General features: G+C 41.1%; 1 protein-coding gene across 5 annotated transcripts in view; it reads right to left on the reverse strand.

Annotated features, from left to right (window-relative positions):
• Positions 1 to 10,598, reverse strand: part of sybu (syntabulin (syntaxin-interacting)) — a 90,141-nt gene that overhangs the window by 54,400 nt on the left and 25,143 nt on the right. For 3 of the 5 annotated variants that reach the window (XM_055633757.1, XM_055633753.1, XM_055633754.1), the window contains 2 exons: positions 7,745 to 7,792; positions 6,920 to 7,115 (listed from right to left, as the gene is read on the reverse strand). In XM_055633757.1, coding sequence (XP_055489732.1) covers positions 6,920 to 7,115; positions 7,745 to 7,771 — 223 coding nt within the window. In that variant the 5' untranslated portion in view covers positions 7,772 to 7,792. Of the gene's footprint in view, positions 1 to 6,919; positions 7,116 to 7,258; positions 7,682 to 7,744; positions 7,793 to 7,884; positions 7,941 to 10,598 lie in introns of those variants that run through there. The other 2 variants (XM_055633755.1, XM_055633756.1) reach the window with 2 other exon arrangements.

Genomic DNA, 10,598 nt, shown 5'->3' on the forward strand with positions numbered 1-10,598 from the left:
TGTGAGCTGCGATGAGGATGCTATGACGCTGCAGGGTGACTTGGATAGGTTGGGTGAGTGGACAGATGCAGTATAATGTGGATAAATGTGAGGTTATCCACTTTAGTGCCAAGAACAGGAAGGCAAATTATTATCTGAATGGTGTCAGATTAGGAAAAGGGGAGGTGCAGAGACCTGGGTGTGCTTGTACATCAGTCTCTGAAAGTGAGCATGCAGGTACGGCAGGCAGTGAAGAAAGCTAATGGCATGTTGGCCTTCATTGTGAGAGGATTTAAGTTTAGGCGCAAGGAGGTCCTACTGTAGTTGTACAGGGCCCTGGTGAGACCACACCTGGAGTATTGTGTGCAATTTTGGTCTCCTAATTTGAGGAAGGATATTATTGCTATTGAGGGAGTACAGCGTAGGTTCACCAGGTTAATTCCAGGGATGGCGGGACTGATATGATGAGAAAATGGGTCGACTAGACTTGTATACATTGGGATTTAAAAGGATGAGAGGGGATCTTATAGAAACATATAAAATTCTTATTGGATTGGACAGCCTAGATGCAGGAAAAATATTCCCGATTGGGATCACAGTTTAAGAATAAGGGGTAGGCCATTTAGGATTGAGATGAGGAAGAACTTCTTCACCCCGAGTTGTGAATCTGTGGAATGCTCTGCCACAGAAGGTAGTGGAGGCCAGTTCACTGGATGTTTTCAAGAGAGAGTTAGATTTAGCTCTTCGAGCTAAAGGAATCAAGGGATACGGGGAAAAATCAGGAACAGGGTACTGGTTTTAGATGATCAGCCATGATCATATTGAATGGCTGTGCTGGCCCGAAGGGCCGAATGGCCTACTCCAACACCTACTTTTCTATGTTTCTAAACGCCCATCAACCACTCAAAAGTAAGCCAGCAAATTCATTGCAGGAATATACTGTTATACACTTGGAACATTAGATTTGCAATGCATCTTTAATGCCTCCATCAATGAATCAAAACAATGTTTGGAAGAGTCTATTTTGGAGTGTGCAGAATGCACATGCAGTATTTGAATTGAACTGCTGTGAAAAAGCAGCAACTTTGTTCTTTCATCACCTGAGTCTCACTCTATCTTCTCATGTGTAAATAGCTGAACAATTGGGTTCAGAAATGATGCAATTACATTTCTGGTTGAAAAACAAGGAGCAAATATTTTATTGTTTTTTAGACTGCCGCCATGCATGTTCTCCCAGCCTTATTTGCCAAGCAGTGCTAAAACTAGAAATCCAGTATTGTGACTTTGATGTTCATTTTATCCAATTTGATTGTATATTCACTGATTAAACTTGACAAAATTCCACAAAACCTCTGACAAAAGTATCAAGTAATATTTGGTTTGTGAATTTTTGAGGTTTGGCAACTGGGTCTTAAAGTATTAGGCTATTATGAGAAGCTAAATATCAAAAGATTAACAAGGTCCTGAACTAGACTTGAAGACAGCAGGTCCGTAAACACATTTTAAAATGTGGAACGAGAGATAATTAAGACCAGTCAATAAAGATTAAAACACATCCATCATCCTTTAGAAGGACATCAAGGCCTTAGAGAGTGTCTAAGGAACTTATTAGAATGGTACAATTTCATGGAAAGACTTGAAAAGCTGGGGCCCCCCTTGTCAGAGGAAATTTATTAGAGTTTTAAAATTTGAGGTGTTTTGACAGGATATACTAGGAGAATCTCTTTCCAATACCAGAAGGGTGGACAAGGTGACACAGTAGAGAAAGTAATTAGCAAAATGGGAGACGAGCAATGTTTATCTAGATGGCAAGTTGTTGCAAAATGGAAGTCACTGTTTAGAAGCTTGGAGGAAGTAGAATGTATTTCAAAATAAAACTGAAAGAATTTCAATAAGCACAATGGGAAAAGTGTCACTGAATTATGAGGAAAAGCAGAGGAATTTGATTAAATCAACAGTGGAAGAACTGACACAGACATGACACCAACAGCTCCATGCCATGTCATGTGACTTTAGGCCTCTATTTTCTTATTGTCTCACACTAATGTAAACATAAGGTCTGTATACATTGTCTCATGCTATTGTATGACAGTCAGCTAATAAACTAACGAAACACTAAATTATACAAGAATATGTCACCAGTGTTACAGACTGCTGAATTTAATTCAAATATACTAAATGCTTCTTGAAATATTGTTATATTTGCAGAGGTGAGCAATATAGTAGCTTCCTCAAGTTTCTGTGCAGTCAAATTATAATATGACAATTCCTTTCATTTTGTTTATCAGTGTTTTTTTATAAAGTTATTTAACACATAATTCATATATAAAGAATGAAGCCAAATTAGTAAATGTTTATGTACAATGGGACCCTGTTTTAATTGATGGCATAATAACTGTTACTTTGCATATTTTTCTTATCACGTAAAACTGAGGTTTATTTAAAACATCTTAAATCTTTTTCTTTAATGAGGAAGCTGATCCACAAATAACAGAATTAAAACCTTGAGCTGCGGGAATCTGAAAAAGCTGTAGATAGTGAGAGATATCAGTTAGACAAAACATCAGGAGACTGGTACATACATGGGAACACTATAGCAGCGGCTGATGGTAGCACTGGGTAAATATAATATTAATCTCAGAAATGATCCACTGCACTGTTTTCTCATCTGCATTAAAATCTTCAGTATATTCAAAACCATTTATATAAACTATATCCTAATTTCAAAAAAGAATAATTGATCTACAAATTGGTGTAGAACAGTTCTCAATCAGTGAATGTTGTATTTAGCACCAGCCTCATGGTTAACTATATTGCAGCGAGTTGATGCTATCAGATAAAAACGATGAATCCATCCCTATCATGTTTTGGAAGTGTGAAGAATTATCTCCGTATGCCTACGAGGCAAGACAGCAAGAGAGACAGGCCTGGTTAAAATTGAAAAATTAGCACTGGTGGAGGAATAGGCAGGCAAGCAAGGTAAGAACTTAAGAAATAGAAGCAGGTGTAGGCCTTTCGGTACTTCATACTTGCTCAGCCATTCAATAAGATCACAGCTGATCTGTTAATTCTCTCACACTAAGCTCATAATCTCTTCATTATTTTAAGATATTTTAGTCTATGATCTGTCTTGAATGTTCTTTGCAACTCACCTGCAGATCCACGAGAGGCCTCCTGCACAGAGAATTGCAACAAATTCACCATGCAGTGGGCAAAGACATTTCTTCTCCTCAGTTGTATATGGCCAGCCCTTATTTGTGGTTCTGGACATACCCAGAGTCTCACAACACCAAGTTCAGGAAGAGCTACTTTCCTACAAATATCAATGTCTTGAACCAAACTGCACATCCCTAATTCTATCACAACAACAGAACACTACACCTCTTCCGCTGTCATGGAATTATTTACTAATTATGATTTCCACTAATGTCTTTTTTTTTGCACAACCTTTTCTATTTTCACCGGCTAGAAGAATTAAGAGCAATTTAGGTATAATTATCATTTTGTGTGTCGTCTGTCCCTCCAGTGCTGCTGCAACCAAGATTTTAATTGTACTTGCAGCATACGATACTTGTGCATTTTCTAGTCATAGAGTGATACAATGTGGAAACAGGCACTTCGGTCCAACTTGCCCACACCAGCCAACATGTCCCAGCTATACCAATCCCACCTGCCCGTGTTTAGTCCATTTCCCTACAAACCTGGCCTATCCATATATAACCATAAACCTGACTTGACTATATTCCCTGTATCTATTCACTCAAGATCCATAAATATTTTGCATGTCTAATGAGATCATCTCTTAATCTAAAATCAAGCATAGGCCTAGTATTCTTAATCACTCCTCATAGGTGGATCCTGTGTCTCAGGTATCCCATTCCTTCACTCACCACCTATTCCAAAAGCTTGAACACACCTGCACCTTCATGACGCATTGCTAACACAACTGTGACGCCTAGTATTTAATGCATATAGTGTCTATTTATGCAAGCCTTTATGTTCCCTTTTCCTTTGTGGTTGTAACTTTAGCACTGGCACCACAGCTTAGACCGAACCAGTTGCCGAACCAGCAGGTCGAGGAACAGCTTCTTCCCGGCGGCTGTCACTCTACTCAACAACGTACCTCGGTGACAGCCAATCACCACCCCCCCCCGACACTTATTATTATTTATTCAAATCAGTTGCTATGTCGCTCTTCCAGGAAGATGCTAAATGCATTTCGTTGTCTCTGTACTGTACACTGACAATGACAATTAAAATTGAATCTGAATCTTAGACATGGGCCTGGGATGCTGTGCACAACTTTGTAGATTGGTCCCCAAAAGCACAACTGATAATAAAAACAATTGGAGGGCAAGTTGACCACTATAGAATGGCCCTGGCTTTTATTCGGTAATAAATGCCTTAAAGTTGGCAGGTATCCAAATACAATCTAAAAATAGTTCCACCCATTCACATCTATTACCCAATGAACTGGCTGATTTTCAACTAGCTTAAATTTAGTTTGCATAGTTCTCCATTTCCTTTTGCTGGATGGATCTTGCAAACCTGAAATTGAAAATGAGTAAACAAAGCAGGAAGTATATGTGGATTTGCTATTATTGTACCACATTTCTTGTTCAGGATGGCAAGCTCTTCTGAGATTTCACACCCTGCAAATTGCATCTTAGCTGAGAACAGGATGAGTTGCTTCCCACACAGTAGCTCAGAGGTACATGTGGGGGAGGGAATGCAATCTGTGGCTAAATAACTTCAAAACCTCTCGTTTATAATCGTTATTTTTAGGTTTAGGAGATTGGGCCTTCATGTAACTTTTAAAACAAGGAATAGTGTTTTCTTCTGGAACAGTGGAAAATGGCTAAGGAGAATGCAACAGTATGTTAAAATGGGTAGTATCTTTATTTTACATTGCTTGACATATATTAATATGCATGTTAATTTTTGTTTTGCCTGAAAATGTTTGCCTGGTAGCCCTGGAGAGAATTTTGCATAAATGCCCTAAGGTATGATGAGTCCTTATTTTTTTACTGTGTAGTTTTATTCAGATGAATGCATATATTTAAATATATTTTTGACAGCAATAGCCTTACCTGGTTGAATGTGTTTGTATTGGCCAAAAAGTCATAATCATAAGCTAATGGCCTATATTTTTATTAATACATATACTATTTATTGGAATCCCTCAGAACATTATGCACTGACATGTTAATGAAAAAGTTCTAAATAATCAATTCTTCATTTCAAAACAATGAAACTTTTAAAAGAATAAGCACCTCAACATAGAACCGTAATTAGTTTCCTTCCTTCCTGATCGTCTAATATACTACAGATGACAGATACCATTAGGGTGCAAATAACTCCAAAGTTGAACCAATGATTTTGCCCATCCAGGTTTCACAGCAAGTTCTGCAACTAAAAATGTATTAATTGCCTGAGTTATCACCAAAATAAAGCTTTGCCCAGATTTTTCAAGTTATTGGTTTTTCATAGGTTACATACGTTCAAACAAGCTCATAGATTTTTGTTGAGACTGCACTTTATTAAACTGTCCCAATTTTAATGTCCAAGGCTATGATTTAATACGTATGACATATATTACACAGTACATAGTGGTCAACTGAGCCAACATCTTAATTGTGTAATATAGCTGTGAAAACATTTGCATTTGTTGTGAATATTTGCCATTGGTGAAACTAAAACCCATAATTTCCATTTCAGGCACTGAAACCATAATGGATAGGATAAATTAAAGGAGATGGGGAGAAATTTCTTTAGTCAGAAGGTAGTGAATCTGTGGAATTTATTACCACAGAAGTCAATGGCTATTTTTTAAGGTGGATTTATGATTAGTACGGGTGTCAGGGGGCTATGGAGAGAAGGCAGGTGAATGGGGTTGAAAGGGAAAATAGATCAGCCATGATTGAATGGTGGAGTAGACTTGATGGGCTGAATGGCCTAATTCTAATAATAATAATACATTTTATTTATGGGCACCTTTCAAGAGTCTCAAGGACACCTAAATAATTCTGCTTCTATAACCTATAAACTTACAACGCGCTTCATATCCAAAGAAGAAAACTGATTCCGTTGCATTCCAAATGCTAGAGTTGTCCAAATATTTCAACTTTTGGTCCAATGCAAGTAGCTCTCTGAACCTGCTGGATTTAATCTTAATTTGTTTTGTGATACCATGTCACATCACTTTAAGCATATCAGAGACAATAAGCACAACATTGCTTCCCTTTCCCAAGGCCAATATCTACATTTACAGCCTTTGATTGAGTTATTATTCTGAGGAAAATAATCAGTTTTAATTTCTGCATAAAACCTTAAAATACAAGACCAAGGAGTAAAATGGTGTTTGAGACCTAATTCTACACAATGATCTGCAGGGTGGAATTCATTATTTGTACTTTACAATGAAAGTGGATCTTTTTATTTGGAAAAAAGGGGGGATTGCGTTTTTTTCCCTATTTTTAAAGCAAGATAGATTACAATTTAGAATGATAATTTAAAGAAACAAAAGTTGGTCAAATTATTTTAGAATTACAGTGGATATTTACATACATGGTGGATTCCGATTAAATTAAACCACAGTTTGACAATGCATGTGGGGTGGGGCATGTCACTGCTTTAAACTGTTTTAAGGTGGAATTGCAACCAATCCTGATTATATTTTCTTCCTGAATTCCCCCCTATTTTCAAGTGATTCCAGCATTTTATTTCATATCACATCATCTTGACCTTGACAAAGAGCCGCCGGACGGCAGGATAGTGACAAATGTTAGACGTGAAAGCCACAAACAAATGATAGGTAAAGCAACGCCTCCCTTCTCCCAAGAATAATAAAAAAAACACATATCGTTTTCCAATTAGCAAGTAGTTGTATTGGCGATATTTCTCCCGCAAGAAATTAATAATCCATGGCCATCAGAGGTACCTGAACAGAAACTGATGCTGCTGTCGGTAGCGGTGGATCTCCGCGACTGGCTGGAGCTCAGGTCGTAATCTCGGCTCTCTTCCTCGGACAAGGGCGATTCAGACGAAGGCGATCGCTTCTGGATGTGGGAATAAGGGCGGAGAACCAGTCTGGGGATGCGACTGCGTGGACCTCGTTTCTCTTGCACCTTCTGATCCTAACCCAAAAGAAATAGCGTGCACGATTATTGATATCGATCCCGTCTCTAACCAATTAAACACCTCTTCAACACCTCCTCCACTAACCTCTCCCCCACACACACACACACACACACAAAAATCTTCACACTCATTTATTTACCTGTTCCATTGCGGAGACGCTTGCATCTGGATGCCAACTAGGTCTGTCTACGGCAGTGTGTGCTGCTATCAGTTGCACAGTTAGACATTGCGGGAACAGCAAGGCGCAGTTCTACACGCAGCCCAAAGGGTGACACCAACGCTAGTTTGACACACTCCCGTCTTGAATACAAATGCTTTTCACCCGCCCGGCGATTGCATCTCCGAAGCCCAGGGTAGAAGCCGCTATTTAATGACCTCAGTCGTTGCGTTACAGCCCCCAAAAAATTATCTGGCCCACTTTAATGACATTTACAGACACACCATATCCTTTGCAACGCACTGTGTTCACCCTCCTCTGAAATAAGAGGCATCATCCAGCAAATGACCAGTGCGTCTAACCGCCTTTTCGCATGCAATTTATCCCCCAGCTTGTATTTAACTAATGCAGCCACCAATCTGCCCTCTTTCCTCCCTGGAATTCGGGGGAATGTTAAAGCGACATTACCTTGTGGTATTCATTGAACGGTCCCATCCCGCCTCTTCCTCCTGGAACCTGTCATTGGGGAAAAGAGATGCATCAGGCGCTTGCGTGTTGCTGCGGCGGGCGGCACATGCGGCAAGGTGCGGACCACAGGTTCAGCTCACCTGCTGCTGGACTTCCAGACTCGGCTTCTGGTCAAAAATCAAAATCACCCACGTTCAGGTCAAAGCCGCGCCCACAATGTAAAACTCGCATTGGGCTCGGCCCGCCCACCCTCACTCACACAGCCTTCAGATCCAATCCCTTGCAAATGAAGGTCCACCACCGATTTTCCGGCGGCACCCTTGGTTCCAGAGCCTTGCCGTATTATCCGCTGTGCCGGATCAACAGGATCAACAGAAGCCGGTCTGGGGAAGTTGGCTGTGGCAAAAGATCCTGACCTTCTCAGTTCCTCCAGCATTTTGTGTTTTGCATCTGCAGTTCTGTCTATTTACTCAATTTTGCCTTTGAAGGCACATCATCTGTTATTTGAGCAGAACACCGTCAAGGTATAGGGTGATTTCACCAAATGTCAAATGAGCGTTGATCCCCCCCCTCACGTGACCGAAAATTTTAACTGGAGGACATATGTCACATCAGTACATGTTAGTGAATGGGGAAACACGCACTTTCCCACCCGTTAAAAACGATTTTTTTTGAGCTGAAATTTTCTGTGCTAGTCGGGGTGACCGTGAAGCACAGGGACCTAAATTTTCAGGCAAAAAAAAAGATAGAAAGTAAGGTAATTACAAGAGGGAACTGAAGGTGGAAAACAGCGGAAGTGAACAGCAAACATTTGCCGTGGAGATTTAAAGATCCAAAATATCGGGAATTATCGCGTTTGCTCGCTGAATTTCATCAAAAGTAAGGCATTATTAACTTACTCCACGCCCCTTCTGGAGGGACAATAAAACCCGGACTCAGTCAGGGAGGGGGGGAAGCGAACGTGAGGGTCACGTCTCTCAGTCTGAGCTGTGAATAACACTGAACACATGTCTACTAAACTGAGTGGTTTTACTGACCTATCAGGGCCCTTAATGTGATTTGAAAGTATAGTTTGGAAATGCTAAAGCTGTGTTGCCTTTGGTTTGGAAATGCTAAAGCTGTGATGCCTTCGGTTTGGAAATGCTAAAGGTGTGTTGCCTTTGGTTTGGAAATGCTAAAGCTGTGTTGCCTTTGGTTTGGAAATGCTAAAGCTGTGTTGCCTTTGGTCTGGAAATGCTAAAGTTGCCTTGCCTAATTAAAGTTGCCTTGCCTAATTAAAAAGTTGCCATTCCTAATTAAAGCTGCCTTGCCTTCAAGTCTAATCTTGACAACTTCCTGTTTGCGCTTTATATTGTTTTTAGAAAAAAAAACGCTACCACGTACAGCTGTGATTTTTTGGACATCTTACTCAGAGTCCCCCTCGGCTCATCAGGTGCCGAGGATTTTTCCCATCGATGAAAAATAATAGAGTTAATAGTGTTTAAAAAATGTTGAGATTCTCTCTCCTGTCAATCACGCCATGAGGGCCACTCCCCTTCTGGTGGGAGGGGGGTAGGGACTATAAAACCCAGAAGTGTGGGCGTGGCTAAGTCTCTGCCAGATGGAGGAGGGAGAGGTTACGACTCGCTGTCTTTAGTGGCCTTGCACCCTGCTTGAAATAGTATGAAACTGCACTTCAATTTGGTAGCTTTGCACCCTGCTTGAAATGGAATTTCAAGGAATAGCCGTGAGTCAACTGCCAGCCCACCAGCCGTGAGTGAGTGAGCTGACAGCACAACAGGCTTGAGTGACTGAGCCGCCAGCCCAAGAATCCATTCGGCCCACAGTGTCCATACTAGCCCACTGGATACCAGTCCCTTCAGCCCAGAACACCCATACTAGCGCTCCAGAAAGCTCCCCCCCCCCCCCCCCCCCCCCCCCCCCCCCCCCCCCCCACTGGCCACCAATATTGGAATTGGTGGAGAGGTGGAATGTTGCGTTGGGGGACCCGCCCTCCCGTGTGATGCTGGGACCCAACGGGTCCCACTTAGTCCAGTACTGTCTTATTTTTTATATCCCTACAATGAATAAAAAGTCTGACTATCCTACAAGTGGCTCTCATCTATCTATCTATATATTACTAAAACTCTCATCTTGTTTGTCTGTTTGAAACTGCACTTGAGTTTGGTGGCCTTGCATACTGCTTGAAATGGTATGAAACTGCACTTGAGTTTGGTGGCCTTGCATACTGCTTGAAATGGTAGGAAATTGCATTTGAATTTAGTGGCCTTGCATCCTGCTTCAAATGGAATTTCAAGGAATAGCCATGAGTCAACTGTCAGCTCAACAGCCATTCGGCCCACAATGTCCATACTATCCCTCTGGAACCCCCCCCCCTCCCACCCCACTGGCCACCAATATTGGAATTGATGGAGAGGTGGAATATTGCGTTGCGGGACCAGGCCTTCCGTGTGAACATGGGACCCAACGGGTCGCACTTAGTCTAGTAATCTTATATAGTTCTATCAGGTCAGTCCTCAACTGCTTTTGCAGGAGTTCGCTGCAGGGAAAATAAGCAGAGCCCTTTGAATCTCACCGTATAACTAACGTCATGGTAAATTTCCTCTGCACTCCAGCATTATCCCATCCTTCTTAGAGTGTGCAACCAAACCTGAATGCAAGATTCCAAGTGCTGCCAGATAATTTAGTGAATTGATTCCAAACTTCCTAGCTGTCATGGCGGAATTAGATTATTTTATTAATCTAGGCCTCTTGAACACATTGCTACGCTAATTAAAGAATAAAATACTGCAGAGTACCCAGTTATGGAGTATTAATGGAGACATGGGATGGAATAATAGCAACATCATTGACC

This window comes from Leucoraja erinacea, chromosome 4 (assembly GCF_028641065.1).
Source record: "Leucoraja erinacea ecotype New England chromosome 4, Leri_hhj_1, whole genome shotgun sequence".
Lineage (NCBI taxonomy): Eukaryota > Metazoa > Chordata > Chondrichthyes > Rajiformes > Rajidae > Leucoraja > Leucoraja erinaceus.